We start from the raw sequence: 22,461 nt of genomic DNA, 5'->3' as shown, positions 1-22,461 counted from the left end.
TTCAGCGGGTATGAGAGCCAAAGGGTCCGAGTCTGGGTTGCGTAACGGCGGTTCCGACAGGTCTTGGCCCCTTTACCGTCTCCACAGTAGACGACTAAGAGGAGAGGGAGGCGGGGGAATTCTCCATTCACTCCCATCGCCATGTTGGGTCGGTTTCTGGGATGGATTCCCTTGCTTTTCGGTCTTCAAGACACCTATATTCCTTCAATTCAACCGCAGGAGCGCTTGAGGCCCGAGAACCGACCGTGGCAGGACATCGTCACCGGTTTATACGGCGTCCCCCCCCTCTTGAAGATCCATAACCGTGACGGGGACGTGAAATGGAGCTTTACACGCAAGGACGTCACCCAGAGTCTGCCCCCGGGCCTGCAGAGGTGTCTCTATAGCAATGCGAACGACGCGACCGAACTGAAATGGATGAATAATGGTACCAGCGTCGGCGCTATCTACAGCGACCTGGCCCTCGTCGTCAACTACACCCCGGATAACCCGGAAACCGACAAATTGATCACTTTCGCGCTCTGCCGAGATAATGAGTTCTTTTGGAATGCGCATACGGTGGAGCCCTTGCCGGGGCAACTACTCGCTGTCGCGACTACCGGCCAACGACCCTGGGACGACATCATCGTGTACAATGCTAGCGCCGCCAATCCCCTCACCGACAACCCTCCCATCGTCCAAAATGTCACCGGACTGCGTGCCATCCACGGCATGATCTGGGACGAAGAGGGCCAGATGTTATGGGCTGCCGGGACGGACGCCGCCGCGGACGGCTCCGATCATATCCCTGCGTACGGGACCATCGTCGGCTATCCATGGAACGCCACGACCGGCCTGCTGAGCAAGGAAGATCGCTATACCTATAAACTGCCAGAGGCATACGATATCATGACCGAATGGGGTCAAGGCTATCCCTGGTGGGCCGGGTTACACGATCTCGTGCCGGTTCCCAACCAGCGCAAGTTCTTGGTGTCGGAGGATCGCGGGCTTCACGCGTTCGATATCGAGCTCGGTCGATTCACCGAGCACTACGAGAACGTGACCGATAAATATATGCAAGGATTCGAGTGCACCACCAACGATCGCCACGGCTATAATAGCGACGGAGAGTGGGAGGAGTTGCCGCAGTCCGACCTGAAGAGTTTCAACCTCGCACCCGATGGAAGCTTCATCTACGTGCAGTCTCTGTGGACCAAGTTCCGTGGGTTCCATACCAGTTTGGTGGTTAATGGAAAGCGACGCAAGATCAACATCGGCGATGAGATCTATCGTTCACGCTGGTTTGGAGACATTGATGGCTGGCCCAAGCCCAAGTTTTAACTTGGCTGCTAAAAGAGATACGAATGTATATTGTATATAGGACGGACACAGCATATAAAATGTACAAGGCATAAGCATTGTCCAAAGTGGTCGATTTCTTTTTCTACTATGTATACTAATGTTTGGTTCCGCCACGGTCGCATCGGCGCTCGGGAATGCGAAAACGACTACGAGTGGAACAGGCACATCTGCAAAGGCCACGTCGGGTGCTATATACGACCCTATCGTATCGACTGCTACCTAGGGCCAACGGCCCCAACTCAGCCTCGTGATCCACTCCTCAGGCTAGTGTGACGCCACAGGTGTCAGTGGCGGGCGGGGTATCCGTATTCGCAGATGAGATCGATACGAGCCAGCTCAGCGAGGCCTGATTTGATGCCACAGTGCAGCCCCTTTCCCGCCAACATTTGGGCCACCACGCTCTAAATGAGGACTAGCTTAATAAATATATCACCTCCTATGATTGGAAAACGGCTTAATCGTTTGTAAAGGAGCGTCGCTATTAATCTGCGTACAAATCCGCGTACAGAACATGCTTATTCTAAAGAAACCGGGAATTCAAAATCTCTTCGGCTGCAGAAAATAGACACCTTAGAAAATGGGCTGTATTCCTTCGGCACAAAAGAATCTGGCCGAAATTCACGCGGCGAGAGGTTGATCGTATCAATTCCCTTTTCGGTGTGCAATTAGTGCAAAATAATATTTGTCCCTTTACGACTGAGTATATATGCTATTTGGAATATCAAGAAGTAGTTGTAGTAAGTCAAAATAATATGAACTTGTTGAAATTTGTACCTACAGGAAGTGGCATTTAATATGGTGTTTTCGGTGCGTCACTCGCCTGGGGAATACGTTATTGTACCCGGGTCTCTGTTCTGTCTTTTTCCATACTCAAGTGTCGTAAATCAGTAGAAGACCTAATCTCCCAACGGATAGCAGTGCATGATCTGCCCATCTATTGTTCTCATCATTAGCATCAGCACAGATTATAGATCGAGTCAAAAGTCTAACACATACAGTAAAAAGAGGCATCGTTGCTAGCCAAGAAGACAAAGCTAGTAGCAACTTCACTAGCCTGACCAGGGCGACCAAGACCTTTGTTCGCGCCCAAATTTTCCATCCCCTGGGGGTCGCGAGTATCGGCCTGAATAGGAGTATAGATCACACCGGGACTTTATTTCATTAGCATAAATCCACCCAAAACGGATAAATTCGTGTAAGACACTCACGCAACAGCATTGACGCGAATACCCTTAGGCATGAGCTGTTGTGCCAGGGATCGTGTAAAGCCAACAATGGCTCCTTTCGTGGCAGCGTAGTCCACCATACCGGCCGTGCCGCGGAACGCAACCACCGAAGTATTATTGATGATCCTGACGAGCAGTTAGTCACCTGGTAAAGCGTGCCACAAATTATGACGGGAATGCATACGAGTCACCTTTAGACATATGCGGAAGGGCGTATTTCGTAATGGCAATCATCTGCAGGATATTCGATTGAAAGGTATCCTCGACTTTCTCCATGTCGATTTCGGCAAGGTCTTTGCAGGAGTATTGCTTGGAGGCGTTGTTGACAAGTACATTGAGGGTCCCGAATCTGTGCGAAGGTTAATACCTTTCCTGGCGTGCAGTGAGTGACAACACGTACTGCTTGACATGTTCCTCAACTGCGCGGCGACAGAAGTCATATTTCCTGAGATCTCCAGGAATAAGCAGACAAGTGCTGTTTTCTGCCTCGACCATTTTTTTCGTATCTTCTGCATCGCTTTGCTCCACTGGTAGATAGACAATTGAGATGTCGGCGCCTTCTCTGGCCATCAGGACTGCTACTGAACGACCAATGCCGGAGCTTTTGTATGTGAGCACAAATCCAGGACTGAAGGGGTATTAAATGACATACTCGCCACCAGTGATGAGGACTTTCTTGCCCTTGAGCTTATTTGCACCGACATATTCAACGAGTCCTTCACTTGTATCGAGTTTTGTGACTTCACTAGGCGGTGCCATCTTCTGTTCCAAGCTAAGGGCCAATGTCGGTTAGTATAAATGTTGAATGATGAGAATGATTCGGTCTTACCCAGGCTTTGGTTGGCTCTGGCTTGCCTGGGGCGGCTCAAAAGTGGCCTGTCCTTTTTGACCCGACATTTTGCAACGGTAATTCTATTTGAAGTTTTTTGTCTTTCAAAATCGATCCTAAGTCGAGTGAGGAGAGGGTGCTAAATCGTCATTCCTCACTATATATTTATGTAGGCTTTAAAAAGGGAGACGTAGCTACTGTGGCTCTCTCCGTCATCCGTGCGTCAATTATGTGGATGTAAACTGGAGCTGGTGTGCATTGCTCCCAAAATCATGTTTTTCATTGGGTTGTACCTTGAGACCCTGGAAATGTCATGACATCATAGTTCAACATTTTATCACCGCTTATTGTTTTCTAAGTCACTCATGTAATAAGTACGGGGAAACCATAATTTCGTAGTCGTAGTATGTGAGAAAACTATCTCAGAGTTACAGTCAGGGTGTTTTGATGAACGGGTTCATCAGGGACGGGCACCCAACTGTCCTCCACCCAAGCAAATTTCTGCAAAACATGTGATGGATCCAAACAGGTATAACCACTTCCAAAGCACTCCATACAAATATCAAAGTTATCGTTGTGACAAATTACGCAATGAAAATGGGTATCGTAAACGGAAAGAGCAAATTGGCACTGATCACATCTGGCGTCTACGGCTGAACGGCGTGCCTTGTGGGACGCCTTCTTTGTAGCCACGGTATCGATGTTGGCATAGTATGGACAGGCGAGCCACTCCCAAACAGATCGAAGGTTCTTTTTGCCTTCCTGGTGGTCGTTGGCAAACGACAATGGACTCCGACCGGCGCTAGTTGTTTTCTTTCTTGCTAGACTGCCCTTGGTGAGGAGTATTCGAACGATTTGTTCGTGTCCGTATAGAGTCGCTAAGAAGAGAGGTGTGCGACCGCATTCATCCGGTGTGTCGATAAACTGCTTGCGAGTGTCTGCATCTCCGTCCAGCATCGCCAGGGCAGAATCAGCGTGACCGAATCGAGCCGCGAGTGCGAGTGCAGTGCAGCCATCGGCATCTTTTATAGTTGGATCGGCGCCTTTTTCCAATAGAGGTTTGATAGCGGCCACAAAGCCGACAGAGGCAGCAATAGCTAGTGGCGTTCTGCCATCACTCAGTCGCCGATCGACCTCGACATTGTGCTGTAAAAGAAATGTGATGCTATGTTCAGAAGGACCTCGAGCGAGACATGCGCAGTGCAATGGTGTTTGACCGCGCCGATCTGGGATGTCAGGTGCGGCGCCTTTTTCAAGTAGAAGCGCCACGGCCTTTGGATATTCCCCTTTTACTGCCCAGTGCAGGACGGTTGCTCCATCATCGGTGATGGCCTCAATATTCGCACCAGCCTCCAGGAGGGTTTTCATGACCTCTTCCTTCCCAGATCGTGCTGCCCATGCTAATGAAGATCCTCTTCCACGGATAATAGTATCTTTGGAGGTACCTCTCTCAAGAAAGACAGATACCACATTCGCGCGACCCTCAAGAACTGCCTTTTCAAAGGCAGTATAATTATCATGATCTAGTGAGTCGATATCTGCCCCGGAATCAAGAAGATCCTTCACAATTTCCACATGGCCATGTGCAGCGGCACGGTGTATTGGTCTGCAAAAGCCACACCAGCCCGTCCCGTTAGGATCAAAGTCATGCCAGAGAAGAGTCTGTATAACGTCTTGGTGGCCGGCCTTTGCCGCCGCGAGAAGCGCCATCGTATCATCAGCAGGACTGACACCGGCGTTGAGCAGCTTGTGGATGGTTCGCATTTGACCACGTTCCGCAGCCCATTCTAATGCGCGGACCCCGGGCGCTGTCGATTTCACGGTGCCCCGGTAGAGAAGAGAGTTGAAATTAGAATAAACAAAATGGCATGTCCTGACGAGCGCATTCCTGGCTCCCTCGTCGCTTGTAGGATCTAGGGTATCCCATATCTCGAGGAGAAGCTCAAGTGGTAAATCGAGGAAGAGCGGCATGACCTACCCAGTCCAGGGTCACTGACCTTTGGAAGGTGCAGCGACGAAGACGGGGTAGACTGGATACCTCGAAGCGACAAGGAAATTTAAACATCAACAAAATAGGGCAGCGCGTTTATATAGGAAAGCGGGCTCCGCACTTGGATGTCATCACAATGCCAAGGCGCTAGTGGTCATGCAATGAGGCTGACGCTTTTTGCTCAAATCGGTGCCCGAAACCGATCTGAGTCAGAACAGAATTGTCTAGCTATAGCACAGCCTCAGTACGGCTGTGCATAAGTGGCTTGCAGACAGAGCCTCTTACTCATTAATTATTGGCCAAGTAGGAAGAGATTGCTGGAGAGAAACGAAAACCGTTTGGAATGTGAACGCGTGGAGATAAAGATTCATGACTCTTTCTATACAATTAATTATAGACTATTCGAATGCGACCCGGGCCAACTGCATTGTCTCTCCAAAGACTTCCGTAGTCAAAGGCCCAGAAATGGGTCTTTGGGCCGGATCTGTAATTTTCATTCTTTCACGTACAAACAAGAACCAAGTAAGATCCGCATTCCATGTCTCCATGGCCCGAATCGCATCCTCAGCCGACTCAAGCACACTTTGTTGGGCCTCATCCGGTGTCACAGGATCAGTAGTGCGTCTTGAATAGCGGAAGTAATACTCCGGGCCAACAAAGAGCGCGATCCATGAGGCAAGGTTCTCACAAATCTGATCGCCCACCTCCAGGGGTAACCTGACATTTGCAAGTACGGTCAAAAAGAGGGAGACGAGACCACGCCATAGAGTATGGTGCGGCGTAAATGCCCGGGAACCAAGTGCGGCTGGGGAGAGGGTGAGAGAAGAAGATAGTGCCAGGCTAAGGTCGGTGATCTGGGCAGAAGAAGCTTCCTCCTGTCGATGCTGCCGAGCGCGTCGCTGGTTAGCTGCCTCTGCATCTTGTCGCACCTTACTCCATACACGGCGGTAGAGACGCTCCCAACGTGGGAACTCGGCGTCGATGCGCGATGCCATGAAGTCGCCCGCGCCCTTGCACATAGCTTCAATGGCTTGGCAGGCAGTGATCATGACAAAGGTTTCTTCTTGGAAACTGTGGGTATCAGACCGATTGGGGCCACTGTCGGGCTCAGTAGAGGATCCGGTCATCAGAGATCTTGATGAGGATGGTTCGTTCCCAAGTGACGAGGGGAAGATGATTCTCGATGCTACTGGAGACCAGAGATCATTGATCAATGGCAGGAAGCTATTTTCATTCCGAGAGAGTGCTGGTAGCACTTCAATAAGAATAGAGAGCAAGGAGCGCCGCAGGTATGGGGATGGTGAGGAGAGGTGGGATGGGATCGACTTGACGATGTGTACCAGTAGGGAATGGGTTTTGCTCAGAGGCATTTCACTGTCGTTCGGCTCTTTCGGTGGAGGAAGTGGCTCATCGGATTCAGCTTGATTCAGCATCTCTTCGATAGTCTCCGGCTCTTTCGGCGGTTTTTGATAGGTCTCAGACCAAGGTTTCTTTGGGTGGGAAACACTTCCATCAATATCTGCATCTTCTTCAACCGTTTTGTCGCGCTTCGACTTGCGGTTTGCAATATCCGCAGCAATGATCGCAATCGAAAGATGTTGATTTTGAGATTTGCGATTCTCGCGCGGGCCGCTTTCTTGACCACTATCGATCGTCAAAAGCGATGACTTCTTGGCCCCCTCCTCGACGATAGCTGCAAGGGTTTTGAACATGATTTCTACGAGCTTTGGGTAGCCGTGGTACAAGTCCAAAATACCAAAGACAGAGTCGACGAGGTCATCCAGGTACGGAATTAGCCGTGCACCACACAGCTTGACCATCATGAACAGAACCTGTGGAGGGTATGGTGATACATCGAAGGTGTTCAACTTGAGTGCCACCGAGTTCACCAGGTAGTCCACGTTGTCGATGACCATGGAACTTGTATCCGGGTAATTACATGCCGAGGTAAGGATGTTCAGGCATGTCATAGCGTGTCGCTGGAGGCTCGGATTATTTGAAGCAACAAGTTGCAGCGTCGGGTACAAGGCATCCAAAAGCTCGGGCCGGAAAGCTTCACCGAGCTGTTGGGCTTGAAGAGCCACCGCCTCCAGCGCAAGTGCTGACGTTCGCCAGTCACCCGAGCCATCGGTGGGAACATCGTTCAAGATCGTCAACGATACATAGTACAATTCTTCGATCATGCCAGTCCTTTTGGATCTTGACAAAGGCTGCTCCACGATGTCATCGGCGATGAAGTCGTCGAAGCTAGCCCCGACTTGCGATTGGTCACGAAGAGAAGATAATGCCAACCAAAAGGGCGCGACAACAGAGCCATCCGACGTGGCATGGAGACGGTTGACGACCAATCGAGTAATTGCGTTGCCTGATTCGGACATATTCAACCTTCTAATCATAGACTGCAGGTCTTTCAAAGTCTGCTGCTGACTTCGATGCTCCAGCAACACGGGTGGAAAGCTCATCGAGTCAGAGGCAGAACGAAATACATCCCAGCTTAAATCACCGGCCCCAGTAGAGCCCAGAGGCTGCAGAGCACTGGTGCTAGTCTTAACAACTGCACTGACACTATCACATAGCCCAGACGCCAAACTGCCCGTGAGAAGATCTGATTGAGATTGAACTTGGGAAAGGACTTGGAAGACAGTTGAAATTTGACGGATCCCCCACTGTTTTGCGGTCTCGTCGTTGTTTTGCATGATGCGAGGGAATGATGTAAGCCACGTATGGAGCGACTCTTTGAGAGATTCCAGCACGATCGGATAGGCAGTGGCAAGATGAAGGACCGTATTGTAGGCCATATTGGAGGCCTCCTCTTCCTTGTCTCCTAGGACGACAATGGTTTCCACCATCATAGAGATAGCATCATTGAGGGTAGTCTGGCATTCCTCAACCACCATCACGCAGAGCTCCAGCAGAGCTGATTGAACCTCTATCCGCTGGTGGCGCCGAATCTGAATGACATTTGCCAGTGCAAGCTTAACCTGTGTGCACGTTGCCTTCAGCCAGGAAGCATCAAGCGCCAGGGTATCATTTTTGGACTCGACCAAGGCAGGCTTCTCAGTGTTGGTGGCAACACGGTCACTTATGACGGTGCGGAGAAGATATGTCAATATATGCAACGAGGTCTGCAATAACTTGTATGACCGACGAGCTTGTGTTGTAGGCCTCACTACTTTGGTCAATGCAGACACAGTCCGAGGCATGATGCTTGCTAGGACGACACGATCGGTGATCCGAACATAGAGGGCTTGCATAGCCTTCGCAGCCGCTAGACAGAGCTCATCGGATCTCTCGTCCACGATTCCCTCCAGCAAAATATAGACGGTCTGATCGACAACAGTGGCTGTGCCGATCTCATGAAAGATGGTCTTCTCCGCTACCGGGCCCTCTAACACGTCGAAGATCGTACGAAGGCAATCGAAGCCTGCGATAGCAAGCTCTTCCGAAACCTTCGGGGTAGGCAAGTCTTTCTCTTCGGCCTTGCCCGGTGACCCTGCCACGATCAGCGTCAGCAGGATGATCAACTGTTTGCCCATGGCGGGCGACAATCGCTGTCGCCATCCTTCCGCAACCAATATCCGTAGGCAGTGCACCGCCAGTTCGAGGCAGCGTGCTGGTAGTCTCTGTGACTCGTTGAAGATGTGCGAGAGGGGGAAGAAGGCATATTCGGCAAGCTTCTCGTCGAGGACCTTTTTCCCCGCCAAATCCACCAGGGCATTGTGAACAGGTTCAAGGGCTTGGATTACTTCAGCTGATGAAGCTTGATTGCCGCGGAATCGTAGACCTATCGAGCTAAGCTCCACACATGGTGTGCGCAGCTGTATTGACTGTCAGAAACTGAGCATTCTATAGCTCTCGCGGCGAGAGTGGCATACCCGCTTGAAGGATTCCTGCCGCTGATTGTCCATTGCGGCCAATGCAGATTATCGAGCGCAGCAGAGGGATTCCGTTCTCAGCCATATACAGATGCAAAGTCTGCAATCAGATCAAATGCAATGTAAGCTGTCCATTTTTGCTGTGATTTGTGAGCTCGTCGTGACGGAGTCCTCGTCTAGACAAACAGCGGTACACCGCTTTGTATTCTGCACCTTCAAACTGGCGGTGAATCACGTCCTTATCGGGCAAGATTATTTGCACGTGACTTTCGCGTCACGTCGCGTGGATCTTGGAGCCTCAACTTCCCGAAGGTTGCCTGGCGTTTGAGAGTGTTCTGCCTGGTCGCATCGTGGTCTAATTGCGCCTATTTATTCCAGCTTCGCCCTGGTTTTTATCTCTGGTAAAGTGAACCACTTGCCTATGCGCGCCTTGCGAATTGCAGTCGCGCCTTCGTCTCTCTCGCGCTCCCGACCCGTCAGCACTGGAGTGGGACACTCTGCTGCATCATATCTTTGCTGGACCGCAGACCTATCTCGACGTTTCTCCCACAGCTCGGTTCTTGATTTATCAGCAAAGCAGCACTTATTTGACGCAAGATCGCCGGCATTACGCTCGGCTTCTCGAACAATGGCAGATGATAAGAGCGGAAAGCAGGCTACACTGGGGTATGTTCGCGATTCTCAGATGACGATAGGGTGCGTCCATCTTGTCTCAACACGGGCGGCACCTGTCGGCCTCGATATGCTTCAATCAGTTGCAATGATTGCCACAGACTTGCTAACACCCTTCTTTCATGCGCCGCAGGAGATTCTTCGGCTCCAATTCCAATGGCAACCAAGCCCCAAAGAAGCAGACTACGTTGTCATTTGGTGGAAAGAGGTCAATAGCTAGCAGCGATGCTGAAGACAAATCTACCGACGTCGCCCCAGTTAAAACTGAATCGGGTGACATGAATGACGGAAATGGAGCCAATCAATCGAAAAGCTTGAAACGTGAGAAGGTGGAAGAGGTTGAGGAAAGCGACGACTCTGATGTCCAGCCCGTATCCAAGCGTCGGCGCAAGGCGTCGAAGGATGCTTCCGCCACCCCGACGAAACGATCGACCACACCCAAGAAATCCGCCTCCCCTAAACCCAGGAAGATTAAATCACCCTCACCCAAACCTGTCATCAAGGAAGTACCTGAAGAGAAGAGGCCGTCAGAGCATGACGAGGAGGAAGCACAATCTGCAAGTGAGGAAGAGGAAGAAGCGAAACCTGAGGCCAAGAAGAAAACCATTGCAAAGGTTCAGGCGACCTTGAAAGCTAACGGCAAGGACCCGTATCCGGACTGGAAAGCCGGGGATCCCGTGCCGTATGCCGCGCTCTGCACCACTTTCTCCAAGATCGAGATGACTACCAAGCGCCTGGAAATCTTGGCACATTGCTCTCTCTTCCTCCAACAAGTTCTGCGTCTGACCCCCAATGATCTTCTCCCGACCGTCCAACTCATGATCAACAAATTGGCCGCCGATTATGCGGGTATAGAACTTGGTATCGGAGAGTCACTGATCATGAAAGCCATTGGAGAGTGTACGGGCCGCAGTCTGGCTGTCATCAAAACTGACCAGCACGAGATTGGTGACCTGGGACTGGTTGCTGCCAAGAGTCGATCCAATCAACCTACCATGTTCAAGCCCAAGGCTTTGACTGTGCGAGGTGTGCATGAAGGTTTGCTGGGCATTGCTAAGGTCCAAGGCCACGGGTCCCAGGACAAGAAGATCTCCGGCATCAAGAAGCTTTTGTCTGCGGCCGACGCTGCAACTGCTGGAAAGGGCAGCAAGGGAGTCGACATCACCAAAGACAAAGGTGGCCCCAGTGAAGCCAAATTCATTGTCCGCTTCCTGGAGGGCAAACTGAGACTGGGACTTGCAGAAAAAACCGTGCTTGTGGCCCTTGCACAAGCAATTATCCGCCACGAAGCTGCAGTAGACGGCAAGAAAGATCTGTCTCTCGAGAGAATGGCCGAAGGCGAAGCTATTCTCAAGCAGGTATACAGCGAGCTGCCTTCCTACGAGGTGATTATTCCAGCCATGCTGGAACATGGCTTGTTCAACCTACGGGATGTATGCAAGTTACAGCCGGGTATTCCTCTGAAGCCCATGCTTGCCAATCCTACAAAGTCCATCACGGAGGTCCTTGACCGCTTCGAAGGAAAGGAGTTTACCTGCGAATACAAGTACGATGGAGAGCGAGCTCAGATCCACTTTGTGGCGCCAGATAATATTCACAAGTATCCGGAATCTACTGCCACCCTGCAAAAGGATAGCAAGGGTTACGCCGCAATCTTCTCTCGAAACTCCGAGGATCTTTCCAAAAAGTACCCAGATATTCTCGCCAAACTTGGCAGCTGGGTAAAGGACGATGTGAAGAGCTTCGTCCTGGACTGTGAAACGGTCGCTTGGGATACAGTCAATAAGAAAGTGTTGCCGTTCCAGCAACTGATGACCCGTAAGCGGAAGGATGTGAAGGCCGATGAAGTCACGGTCAAGGTCTGCGTCTTCGCTTTTGACCTGCTGTTTTTCAACGACGAGGTAAGCCATCTGCTACGAACTGTCTATCTCTCCACAGCTAATCAAGTTCATAGCCTTGTGTAAAGAAGTCCCTTCGGGAGCGTCGGGAACTGCTGCATAATTCATTCCGGCCTACGGAGGGCGAATTCCAGTTTGCACAGTTCGGTGACACCAATGTACTCGATGAAATCCAGAATCTACTGGAGGACAGTGTCAAGGCCTCATGCGAGGGTCTCATGGTTAAGATGCTCGACACCCACGAAAGTGGCTACGAACCGAGCAAGCGGAGTCGTAACTGGCTCAAGGTATGACGGACTTCTGAGGTCTGACTTAAACGTGCTAACTCCTTCATTAGGTCAAGAAAGACTATCTCGCCGGCGTGGGAGACTCGCTTGATCTAGTCGTTCTGGGTGCTTATTATGGTCGCGGAAAACGCACATCGGTGTATGGGGCTTTCTTGTTGGCTGCTCACAACCCCAATAACGACACATACGAAACCATCTGCAACATTGGCACTGGGTTTTCTGAGGCAATTCTTGAAGAGTTCCACAAAGCGCTGACTCCCTTGGTCATTGACCGACCCAAGCCCTTTTATACTCACTCGAATGTGCCCAAAGACCAGCCTGATGTGTGGTTTGAACCACAGCTTGTGTGGGAGGTCAAGACCGCTGATCTGACACTGAGTCCGCGGTACAAGGCTGCTGCAGACGAATTCGAAGGAACTACAGGAGGTGGAAAGGGTGTCTCTCTCCGCTTCCCTCGGTTCATCAAATCGCGCGATGACAAGAAGCCCGAGCAAGCGACCACAACTCGTGCCGTTGCGGAAATGTACCGCAAGCAGGAGGCGGTTTCCCAGGAGAAATCCGGCAAAAAGGGCGTTGACGATGATTTCGAGTATTAAGATCCTTCTGAACTTTTTGCAAATGGGCCCATTGAATATTGGGTTTCCTGGGTTATTTTGTCGAGCATCACACCATTCACGACCTAGTTAGTATACACCATCCATGGAATAATCTCCGTTGTTATGAATGACATCTTAAAACATGCGAATGGCATCACTCAATCATTTCATCACTTCCCCGCTCCAAACAACCCTTGTAACACTAGCTCCGGCAATTGATACCGGCTATCACCGGGAGATAAGAGACGCGCTGCTTGGCGCATATGGCGCTGCTTGGCGCTTATGGCGCTGAAACCCAAGACGGTAGCGAGTTCTTTGTTTCCTCAACTCGAGCTAGCGTAGTCCAGCGGGCCATATAGAGCTGCAGCAATGGTCTGCCCAGCTCCTCCGCTCCCTGTTTATCTCTCTTGGCGCAGAGGAATGTAGCATTTCTCCCTTGGGGAAGCTGCCACCCCGATGTCCCCGCAGAAGCGCTTAAATACACTCGGCTTGTTCGTCAATCTGGTGCTCAGCGCGTTCATATTTGGCAGCGTGTGTGCGTATCTCTTTGTGAACATGCGCACATTCCAATTGCTTGCCATCGGATCGGTGGTGCTTCCTGCGGTTGCTCTGACGCCAGAGTTAGTTAGGATTGTCTGATCGCCCTCATTTATTGCTAATCCCGACTTAGGCAGTTGATTACGGCTCCGCGTCGCAGTGATGCTGTACCTAATCCGTCGGGCGTGAGTGTTTTCTTTGATAAAGGGACGAAAGTAGATAAAATTGGTGTTGATGATGTATAGGAGGCCGCGTTGTTCTCTACTGGACAGTATTCTTTTGAAAGCCATGAATCATCAACAGTCTGGGATCTGATCGATCTCAAGAGCGGGAAGATCTCTCAACTTACAAATGATAGCAATGTGGCTGAGATTGTCTGGTTGGGATCGAGTGACTCGGGGTTGTTGTACATCAACAGCACCAACGCCGATATCCCTGGCGGTGTTGAACTATGGGTTTCTAACACAACTGACTTTGAGAAATCGTATGTACCATTCCAGGCTTCTGTGAACTCACTGACATTTCTTTCAGTCGATATAAGGCAGCCTCACTGCCGGCTTCCTTTTCAGGTTTGAAGACTGCCATCACCGAGTCCGGTGATATCAACTTCCTCGTGTACGGCCAGTCCTACGGTAATGGGACCGCCTACAACAAAGAGTTGGCAATGAAACCGTTCAGCACCGCCCGCATTTATGACAGCATCTACGTGCGTCACTGGGATACATGGCTCACAACCACCTTCAATGCTGTCTTTTCGGGGACCCTCGAAGAGAAGAAAAGCGGACAATGGGCTACGTCCCGCTATATTTCCAAGGGTTCTTTGAAGAATCTTGTCTCCAGTGTCAAAAACCTCGAGTCACCCTATCCTCCCTACGGAGACTCATCCGATTACGACATCTCACCAGATGGGAAATGGGTCGCTTTCAAGAGCAAGGCCCCCGAGCTGCCCAGGGCGAACAACACCGCTTCGTATATTTACCTTGTTCCGCACGATGGCTCTCAGAATCCCGGAGCAATCAATGGCCCTGATAGTCCAGGCACGCCGGATGGTGTCAAAGGAGACTCCAGCGGCCCTGCATTTTCACCGGATAGTGAGCGCCTTGCATACTTGCAGATGACAGATGTCGCCTACGAGGCCGATCGTCGCACCCTCTACGTCTACACAATTGGATCCAAACAGACAATCTCCGTCTTGGCAAAGGACTGGGACCGCTCACCAAGTGCAGCAAAGTGGACGGCCGATGGTAAAAACCTCATTATCAACACCGAGGATCGAGCTCGCAACCGGCTATTTATCTTGCCTGCTGATGCAGACGATGAATTCAAGCCTCGTAACTTCACCGATGGTGGCTCTGTTGCCTCTTACTACAACCTTCCTAATGGCGAGATCTTGGTTTCCGGCTCGGCTATCTGGACTAGTCGGACGATATACACTGCGACCCCGGAAAAGGGCGTTACCAACGTAATCTTCTCTGCAAATGAGGTTGATCCCGGTCTCAAGGGGATCAGTCCCGCGGATGTCGATGAGTTCTACTACGAAGGAAACTGGACTGATGTATGCTTTACCCCTCGTCTTTCGTGTGCAGTACTGATCTCTCTAGATCCACTCTTGGATTATCTATCCTGCAAACTTCGACAAGTCCAAGACCTACCCGCTCCTGTTCTATATCCATGGTGGGCCTCAAGGTTCATCGGCCGATTCCTGGAGCACCCGTTGGAACTACAAGGTGTGGGCGGATCAGGGTTATGTGGTGGTTGCCCCGAACCCGACTGGCAGCACTGGCTTCGGCGATAAGCTCACCGACATGATCACTAATAACTGGGGTATGTCAAGCGATGTGAGCTTTGCTTCATGGAGATTGTAACATTGAACAGGGAGCTATCCATACGATGACCTGGTGAAGGGCTGGGAGTTTGTCCGTGACAACTTCGACTTCATTGATACAGACAACGGCGTTGCTGCTGGCGCCAGCTACGGCGGTTTCATGATCAATTGGATTCAGGGTAATCCTCTGGGTCGAAAGTTCAAAGCGCTGGTCAGCCATGATGGAACATTCGTTGCCGACGCCAAGATTTCGACAGAAGAGCTCTGGTTTATTGAACATGATGTATGTATCTTGAACTTTGACTCTTGAAAGTATCACTGACGTTTTTAGTTCAACGGCACCTTCTGGGCCAACCGAGACAACTATCGTCGTTGGGATCCCTCTGCCCCTGAACACATCTTGCAAATGGATACGCCGCAGTTGATCATCCACAGTGACTTGGATTTCCGCCTGCCCATCTCAGAAGGTCTCAGTCTATTCAATGTCCTGCAAATGCGTGGCGTCCCAAGCAGACTGCTCAACTTCCCCGATGAGAATCATTGGTGAGTATTTGATTACTAGAGAGCAAAGTCTCAGTTCCAAATCTGACTTTTTTATAGGGTCACGAACCAGGAAAACAGCTTGGTTTGGCATCAGCAAGTGCTAGGGTGGATCAACAAGTACTCTGGGATCGGGGCCAGTAACCCCAATGCCGTGAGTCTGGATGATACAATTGTGCCGGTGGTGGATTACAACCCCTGAGCGTGGCCAGGCTTCATTGTCTTTGTTGGTAAATACGTGCTGTTGTCTTAGAGTGTATATACTCACACAATGAATCCGTACGCCGTCATTCTTTTATGCGTGTCAAAATGTCCCACCAACTATATCATTTTCCAAATTACAGGCTACGTCCCTAGTTGTCAGTGAATGTGTTTGCTGTATCCTGCTTGACTAACAGTAAGCATAAATACTGGCCAACCCTTCATCTCTCACTCTTCTTCATCTTTCCCCCACTTCCCCAATCTTGTTTCTTCATCCTTTATCCACTCCATCTATCAACCCTCAAGTCTGCATCTTGCTTTTACTGCACAACATGTCTTCTCCCTCTCGTAAGAAGATTTCGCCGCACCCGCCAAGTGCCTCGCTTCAAAAGACTGCTACTCCCAAGGTCTCAAAGGAAGGAAGCCCTTCTGCTTCGGGCCCTACAGATGTCAAGCCATCTCCTCCTCCCAAGGATGTGTCTCAGCCGACCGGTTCAGAGTCTTCCAAGAAAGAGAACTGTATGCACTCAACCCAAAACTCATCCTCCACCTCCCCCCAGCCAACCACTTACACCTACTTCATGAATACAGACAAGGAACCCGAGCATCAAGAGTCCCTGAATGAGACCGTTCCAGCCCCCAAGCCAAAGACCAAGCCCACCAAGCCCACCAAAGAACAAGAAACCGAAAGAACAGTCCGCTACGTCAAAGCCTTCCTCGACAACCAGCATGACAAGCACATCATCTCCCTCCCATCCATCAAGCTGAAAGACCACACCAACTTCCGCGAGTGGCGCGCCAACGTGGAGCTGCGGCTCCGCATGCACCAGGTGTGGTATCTTTTCGAAGCTTGCACTTACTATCAAGACAACAGCCGGATTAAGCCCCTTGACAAAGACCACGAGCTGTACGTGTGGTATGAGCGAATGGTTGATGTGGCTATCTCGATTATTTTCGTCAGTGTCTCTCCTGAGATCCGGAAGCATTCGTGCTTCCTGAGAGCGATTGAGTTTCATAGCGTGGATGACCCGATGCTGTGTCTTATGAGTCACTATGATCGCGCCCCCGAGGACATTTCGGATATTGAGGACTTGCATCTCTAGATATCAAGTTTTTCGATATCGGCCTCTGGTTCGACTTTTGCTTTTTTGGCTTCAAAACTTGCGATTTGTGTTCTTTGAGTTCTGATCTACTTGTCTCTCGTTACTTGGGAGTGTGATATGAATTTGAAGAATGGAAGCACTCGCTAGTGTTGATAGCATCATTATCTGAATGAAGATTCTTGAATTACATGCTCGTTTTTGTAGGCTGAATGATTGCTTAGATACCAGTGCCGCGGCTCCGTTCCACCTGTGTGCATATCTGCAAAGTGTTTTGTGCCATTTCCCCAGCCTCCAGTCTCCAACTCCAAGATGTAAACATTCCACCAAGCTGAGCCCCCAAAGATCACTGCTGGGATCGCGACTGCTCCCCGGTCCTGTTGTTAACCAGGTAATCCCGCAGCCAGGTCAAGAGAACCTGCTTCAGATCCTGCAAGGTAACAAAAGTAGGTTCTTGGAGATTCATTCTTTCCTCCAGAGCCGTGACTTTGGCAGTCAGCGTCTTGTTAACGCATTGCTCTGCGATGGTCTGTCCCCGCAGAAACTCATTCAGACATCTCTCGACCTCGAACTGCGAGCGCAGGATTTCATTCTGCTGTTTCTCGACGTCGAGATCGAGTCTCAGCTGGGAAAGCTCGGCTCGGACCTTCACAATCTCGAAATCTCCTTGGAGATTGCCGGGCTTCTGGGCTTGGTTCCTGGTAGGTAACATGAGCGGATGGCCAGTATATGAATAGATTGACAATAGACGTACTGTACAGGAGGGGTTGTCAACTCGATGAACCTGGGCCCAGTGCCAGATTTGTCTTGGGATAGAGACTTCATGGAACGGTAGTCAAAGTCCGCGCTGCCCAACGGGCTGTTCAACGGAGATGACCGAATGCGTTTGCGGGTTGGGCCTTCATCGTGGAAATTCTCATGGATGGTGGGAGGACCCATGTTGATGTTTGTGTCGGAGGGTGTGATCGGCAGGTCTTGGAGCCTGGCTTCGGGCTGATCAGAGGAGGTTGTCTCGTAGCTCATGACGGATTCAGACCGTTTGATGAGACTAGGCTCCGAACCCCGGACAGGCATGATGCGTCGAGTGCTTCGAGTGCGAGGAGTTGACATGGTGGATGTTAGGGATAAGAGAAGGATTGAACTGGATAAAGGAGATGTGGAAGGTTCTGGGGGATGGAGAGGCTTATTTCGAGGGATAGGGTGTTGTTTTGAGAGGATCAGAGAGTGTCAGTCCAAGATGTAGTGGTGGCTCACAGATCAAGGCTTCGATCTATACCATTCGGAATGACCAATTCATACTCGTCGCTACGTGCCTCATATGGGCACTTTACTTTACGTCCGGGAAGTATTGTTATGAATGTCAGTTCATGTACTCCGTTAGAGCCTCTTCATCTACCTATGTGATCCCCGGTAATCGAGTATCTCAGACCCAGCGCAAGTGGCGCCATCTACTCACGGTTCATCTCCTCCGCATTTTCCACAAGTCGAGTGTATCGAGTCCTCAGCCGCTCAGCCATAAGCAGTATCTCGAGAGCCTCGATTTGCACCTTCTGACTAGTGCTCTCGTAACCTTCGACAACCTTCGCAAGCTCAACAACCGACTCCTTGATTCTAGTTATCACGTTGTTCATCTCCTGATCAGTGTTTTTTTCACCACAGGATTCAGTCACGAGCTTGGTCACGACGCTTCGCAGCTGTAAGAATTCAGCTCGCGATACAGTCTCGTTGGCCGTGGCATTCTGCCTAAAAAGGAGATGAAGTCAGGGTCTGCTTTGCAAGTAGATTGGGGTTTATGCTTACTGCCGTGGAGCGTTGTCCTGGAATGCAGGAGTATGGGGGGTCTGACGCTTGGGAGGGGGTTGATTTTCGTCGTCCGAGGAGACAACGATGAAGTTGCGCTTTGCAGATCCGGGAGCCTTCCTCAAGGGTAGAGGAGGACGGACGTCGATGCTGGATTTTTTGGTCGAGGGGGTTTTGGTTTCCTTCTTCGTAGAAGTTGCGTACTGATTGGTTATGGCATCACGAGCGTTGAGAGCAGCCTCTCGCTGTCGGATCACCTTGGGATTTTCATGCGCTGCTACAACCATGTTGGCTGGGGGTGGATGATCAAAGAGGAGAGGAGGAGCGGGGGAGAGGGGGATGAAGAGTTTTGTAAAGGTCGGTCAAAGGTTGGATGTTGAGGAGAGAATAACTTTTAACGAGGAAGAGGTTGATGCAACGATCGACTATATTCATTGTCGCTCTAGAAAATTTACATCCAAGCGCCCAGGCTACCAACCAAAACGCCGATAGGTACAAAGTGCCCTGAGGCCATCATACATCAATATATGCAAGCCGAAAACCTACAGCTCATCACCATGACGGCCAGGCTTCCCATCTCCAGCCATGAAGCCACCAGCACGCACACGCAGGCCAAAGTTAACCAGCACAACGACAACGAGACCCACGCTAACGACCGTGGGTCCCCACTTTTCATAGTACACACGCTTCACATCGCGGCGCTTGCGGATCTTATCTACGCGCCAGATGTACAGAACCAGACTGTAGACAAGGGCACCGGCGGCGAGAACGGTGAATGCCCAGGACGAGGCGAGGGAGACGCTGTCGACACCGAAGTTGAGGAGGGTGGCGGCGATACCACCGAGGATGATGGAGAATTCAAGCCAAGAGAGAAAAGTTCGCTCGGCAGCGAAGTAGACCTTGGGTTCGACGCGGACTGGGACGAAGATTCCTGGTTTGGTGGTTAGTGTTGGGTGCGTTAAAGTGGGGTTAAAGAGGCGCTTACGCTTTCCTGGAGGAGCCTGGAATCGCCGAAGAGAGCGCTGGGTACCCTGCAGCACAGCGATTCCACGCTGTTCGGGGGGTGGGAGGGAGGTTGGTGTTGGGCGAGGGACGATGGCGAGGAGACCATTAAGTACTGCTTTCCCGGTGCGGTACGCGTAGTACTTGACGAGCTGTTCGGCATAGTAGGCACCACCGACGCGACGGGCTTCCTCAAGCTCGTCAGAGCCGAAGGTTTCGTCGTCGGAATCGTACAGAGGGTAGTCCTCATCACCGGCCAGAGGCTGCGCGGCGATGCGCTCCTCAATATCCAGCTCATTGCCGTTGGTCTCTGTGAAGAGACCACCATCATGTTGATATTCCGAGTAGTAGCCGTTCTGCGGACCGTGCTCGGACTCTGGTGTGTCATCGTCGTCCGAGTCCTCCTCGTTCGCGGAAATCGATGTGCTGGCCAAAGGCCGTTGGATGCCGTAGTGACGGTTGACGGGCTTGCGGATATCGGTGTCCATCTGGGGGTACCAGAATGGGAGAAGGTTGATGCGGCTGGGGAAAAGCGTGGCAGTACCGTGGATGAACTTGCTGAACTTGGGCACAGCCTCGACCAAGTGACTGGCAGTCAAGTCACGGATCCACTGGGGCGGCTCCTGGCCAGCCTGGGTCTGCAGCTTCACCTCCAACACGGCGTAGGGGAATCGATCAATGTCTTCCGGGGGCAACTGGGAGAATGGGAAATCGACACCGATGTCCATGCGGCGCCAGTTGTTACCAGCGCGACGCCGACCATCGAGGTTGTCCTCCCGAATCATAGTCAACTCCGTGTCCAGTGAGATACGCACACGAGCATCACCAGGAAGTTGGAATGCGGTTCGGTGGTAGAAAGTGCGGGTGACGGGCACCAGGCGGCGGGTGATAACGCGGTACTGAATCTCACGGGCCAGCTGCTCCAGGTCGTCGATCTCGGCCTGGCTCTTCTTGCCCTCCTTGCGCATCTTTTCAAAAATCTGCTCCACGGTCATGCTGCCATTGAGGTACGCATTGACGTTCTTCTCTTTCAGCGAGAAGCGAGCCTTGACGGACTTTTCTCCAGTCCAGTCCTCGCGGTGAGTCTTTCGCTCCACGAAGATCTGATCACTCTCCATACCGCCGTACCAGCGGAGACGAATGGCCTCTGCACCCTCGGTCTTCTTCAGTCGACCCTGGTACAGCTCCCAGGTATCGGTGTTGTCATAGTAGATGGAGGAGATAGCGGTATCCTTTTCCTCGAACTCCTTGCTAGCGTTGAAGACCAGGACAGGAAGATGCTTGAGAATGACCAGCTTCAGCTCAGTGATGTTGTCGCGGTGTACCCAGTACTTGGTAGTCTGGCGGACGAAATTCTGCTGGGTGCCACCGGCGGATGAATCACCCTTAACAGGGTTACCCTTGGTCCGGACCAGATCATATAGCTTGGAGAGCTTCACGACGAAAGCATCGTAGTTATCCTTAAAAAACGGCTTGGCGTTAAGACGAGCGGCGAAAACAGGCCTCAGGAACCAATTTGTCTCTTTCTGTTCCGGAGTTAGCTATCTAAGAGGGACTCGGGACAAAACAAAATGAACTTACATCATGCTTCTTGATAATCTTCTGGAAACCCGTATAGTTCAATTGAGTGAACTTGGCAAGATCATGGACATCCGCAATAATGTCACTGAGCACCTGCTCGAGTAGCAAGAAGTCCTCATCGGTGGGCGTGGGCCGAGACGAACGGCCGCTTTGACGGATGGAGTCTTCGAGACGCGAGACCACGTCATATACGTCGAACTCGCTAGCCTTGATGCGGTCGACGATCTCCTCACTCTTGCGCTTCTGGAAAAGGAAGACCTTCTCCAGCTCACTCTCCAGCAGGGTCACAAAGTGCCTCTCGTCGTCTTCGGACCATTCGAGGCGGTCGGGCTTCGCATTATCGGGAGTGGGTTCGGTGACAAAGTCGGTCTTGAGTGCCTTCTTGAGCTCGTCATATGCAATATAATGAGGGTCGTACTCTCTGATCATAGAGGAACGGAGGTGCTCGCCGAACCTGGTGGCTGGGTCAGCATGCGGGGAAGAGTACATTCTTAAGAGTCGCCGTGGAGGGAGGAGGGAGAGTTTGGGCGGGAATGTAGGGCAATTACCTCATGATGGGCAAGGAGACTCGAGGAGGGAGACAGGAGAAAACTCGAGCAAGTCAATGGTGCGCGTTGAGAAAGAAAAGTGAGAGAAAGGCTCGATGCTTTATCGGTCGGCGCCCGAGAACGGCTAGTTCGCCTCCGGAGGCCCGCTCAGTACACAGCGTGGAATTGTAGGCAGTGTTAGTGACTAGCACGGTCGCATATTAAAACGCACGCCAAAATTAGAGTTATAGAGCTATATACACCGAAAATACCCCGTGGTACAACGTGCGACGCATCTTTTCTCCCATACAACTGCGCATCCCTGCACACGACGCGCCCTGATTGGCCTGCCCGATGCAGCTGTTGCTTCATTGTGCTGAGTCATCCAGACCCACTGACGTCTGCGACCAGTCGCTGCGGCACGTGCGACGCTAACGCATGCGCTAACGTTGGTACGATACACTTAGTTTGGTCAATTAATTAACGTGGCCCGCGTTATCCTCCGACCTCATGAGAAGAGGCTAACTAGGCAGCTTTTTCTGAACGTGAATTTATGGTTCATGCTTTGCCGCATGCAATATGAGGGTTCCGTCCTTGCGTGGCCGCTCTGTGAAGAGACAGATCATCGAAGATC

General features: G+C 51.2%; 10 protein-coding genes across 10 annotated transcripts; 4 read left to right on the top strand and 6 right to left on the bottom strand.

The window, feature by feature from the left end:
• Positions 1–141: 141 nt before the first annotated feature.
• On the top strand, positions 142–1,320 carry N7498_004087 (uncharacterized protein; the record flags this gene model as incomplete). The annotated part of the gene is made up of 1 exon (XM_058451149.1): positions 142–1,320. The coding sequence occupies one exon, from the start codon at positions 142–144 to the stop codon at positions 1,318–1,320; it is 1,179 nt and encodes a 392-aa protein (XP_058310611.1).
• Positions 1,321–2,237: 917 nt separating this feature from the next.
• N7498_004086 (oxidoreductase, short-chain dehydrogenase/reductase family) lies at positions 2,238–3,464 on the bottom strand (the record flags this gene model as incomplete). The annotated part of the gene is made up of 7 exons (XM_058451148.1): positions 2,238–2,275; positions 2,338–2,492; positions 2,550–2,693; positions 2,752–2,916; positions 2,968–3,168; positions 3,220–3,339; positions 3,397–3,464. 7 exons carry the CDS (start codon positions 3,462–3,464, stop codon positions 2,238–2,240), a joined length of 891 nt encoding a protein of 296 aa, XP_058310610.1.
• Positions 3,465–3,813: 349 nt separating this feature from the next.
• On the bottom strand, positions 3,814–5,367 carry N7498_004085 (uncharacterized protein; the record flags this gene model as incomplete). The annotated part of the gene is made up of 1 exon (XM_058451147.1): positions 3,814–5,367. The coding sequence occupies one exon, from the start codon at positions 5,365–5,367 to the stop codon at positions 3,814–3,816; it is 1,554 nt and encodes a 517-aa protein (XP_058310609.1).
• Positions 5,368–5,784: 417 nt separating this feature from the next.
• On the bottom strand, positions 5,785–9,294 carry N7498_004084 (uncharacterized protein; the record flags this gene model as incomplete). Its single annotated transcript, XM_058451146.1, has 2 exons — positions 5,785–9,204; positions 9,262–9,294. The coding sequence occupies 2 exons, from the start codon at positions 9,292–9,294 to the stop codon at positions 5,785–5,787; spliced, it is 3,453 nt and encodes a 1,150-aa protein (XP_058310608.1).
• Positions 9,295–9,889: 595 nt separating this feature from the next.
• Positions 9,890–12,714, top strand: N7498_004083 (DNA ligase (ATP) CDC9; the record flags this gene model as incomplete). The annotated part of the gene is made up of 4 exons (XM_058451145.1): positions 9,890–9,927; positions 10,067–11,834; positions 11,888–12,118; positions 12,169–12,714. The coding sequence occupies 4 exons, from the start codon at positions 9,890–9,892 to the stop codon at positions 12,712–12,714; spliced, it is 2,583 nt and encodes an 860-aa protein (XP_058310607.1).
• A 456-nt stretch (positions 12,715–13,170) lies between these two features.
• On the top strand, positions 13,171–15,818 carry dppV (dipeptidyl peptidase DppV; the record flags this gene model as incomplete). Its single annotated transcript, XM_058451144.1, has 8 exons — positions 13,171–13,334; positions 13,385–13,436; positions 13,497–13,735; positions 13,783–14,806; positions 14,853–15,075; positions 15,127–15,359; positions 15,408–15,619; positions 15,677–15,818. 8 exons carry the CDS (start codon positions 13,171–13,173, stop codon positions 15,816–15,818), a joined length of 2,289 nt encoding a protein of 762 aa, XP_058310606.1.
• Positions 15,819–16,149: 331 nt separating this feature from the next.
• N7498_004081 (uncharacterized protein) lies at positions 16,150–16,920 on the top strand (the record flags this gene model as incomplete). Its single annotated transcript, XM_058451143.1, has 1 exon — positions 16,150–16,920. The coding sequence occupies one exon, from the start codon at positions 16,150–16,152 to the stop codon at positions 16,918–16,920; it is 771 nt and encodes a 256-aa protein (XP_058310605.1).
• A 343-nt stretch (positions 16,921–17,263) lies between these two features.
• N7498_004080 (uncharacterized protein) lies at positions 17,264–18,027 on the bottom strand (the record flags this gene model as incomplete). The annotated part of the gene is made up of 2 exons (XM_058451142.1): positions 17,264–17,615; positions 17,672–18,027. The coding sequence occupies 2 exons, from the start codon at positions 18,025–18,027 to the stop codon at positions 17,264–17,266; spliced, it is 708 nt and encodes a 235-aa protein (XP_058310604.1).
• A 338-nt stretch (positions 18,028–18,365) lies between these two features.
• N7498_004079 (uncharacterized protein) lies at positions 18,366–19,004 on the bottom strand (the record flags this gene model as incomplete). Its single annotated transcript, XM_058451141.1, has 2 exons — positions 18,366–18,660; positions 18,718–19,004. The coding sequence occupies 2 exons, from the start codon at positions 19,002–19,004 to the stop codon at positions 18,366–18,368; spliced, it is 582 nt and encodes a 193-aa protein (XP_058310603.1).
• Positions 19,005–19,172: 168 nt separating this feature from the next.
• vtc4 (putative vacuolar transporter chaperone (Vtc4)) lies at positions 19,173–21,989 on the bottom strand. The gene is made up of 4 exons (XM_058451140.1): positions 21,849–21,989; positions 21,301–21,754; positions 19,703–21,245; positions 19,173–19,648 (listed from the first exon to the last, which is right to left on the bottom strand). The coding sequence occupies exons 1-4, from the start codon at positions 21,851–21,853 to the stop codon at positions 19,260–19,262; spliced, it is 2,391 nt and encodes a 796-aa protein (XP_058310602.1). The 5' UTR covers positions 21,854–21,989; the 3' UTR covers positions 19,173–19,259.
• Positions 21,990–22,461: the final 472 nt, after the last annotated feature.

Source organism: Penicillium cinerascens (assembly GCF_028974065.1).
Source record: "Penicillium cinerascens strain IBT 15544 chromosome Unknown contig_24_segment0_segment0, whole genome shotgun sequence".
NCBI lineage: Eukaryota > Fungi > Ascomycota > Eurotiomycetes > Eurotiales > Aspergillaceae > Penicillium > Penicillium cinerascens.
This window is presented reverse-complemented; position numbering and strand designations above follow the sequence as displayed.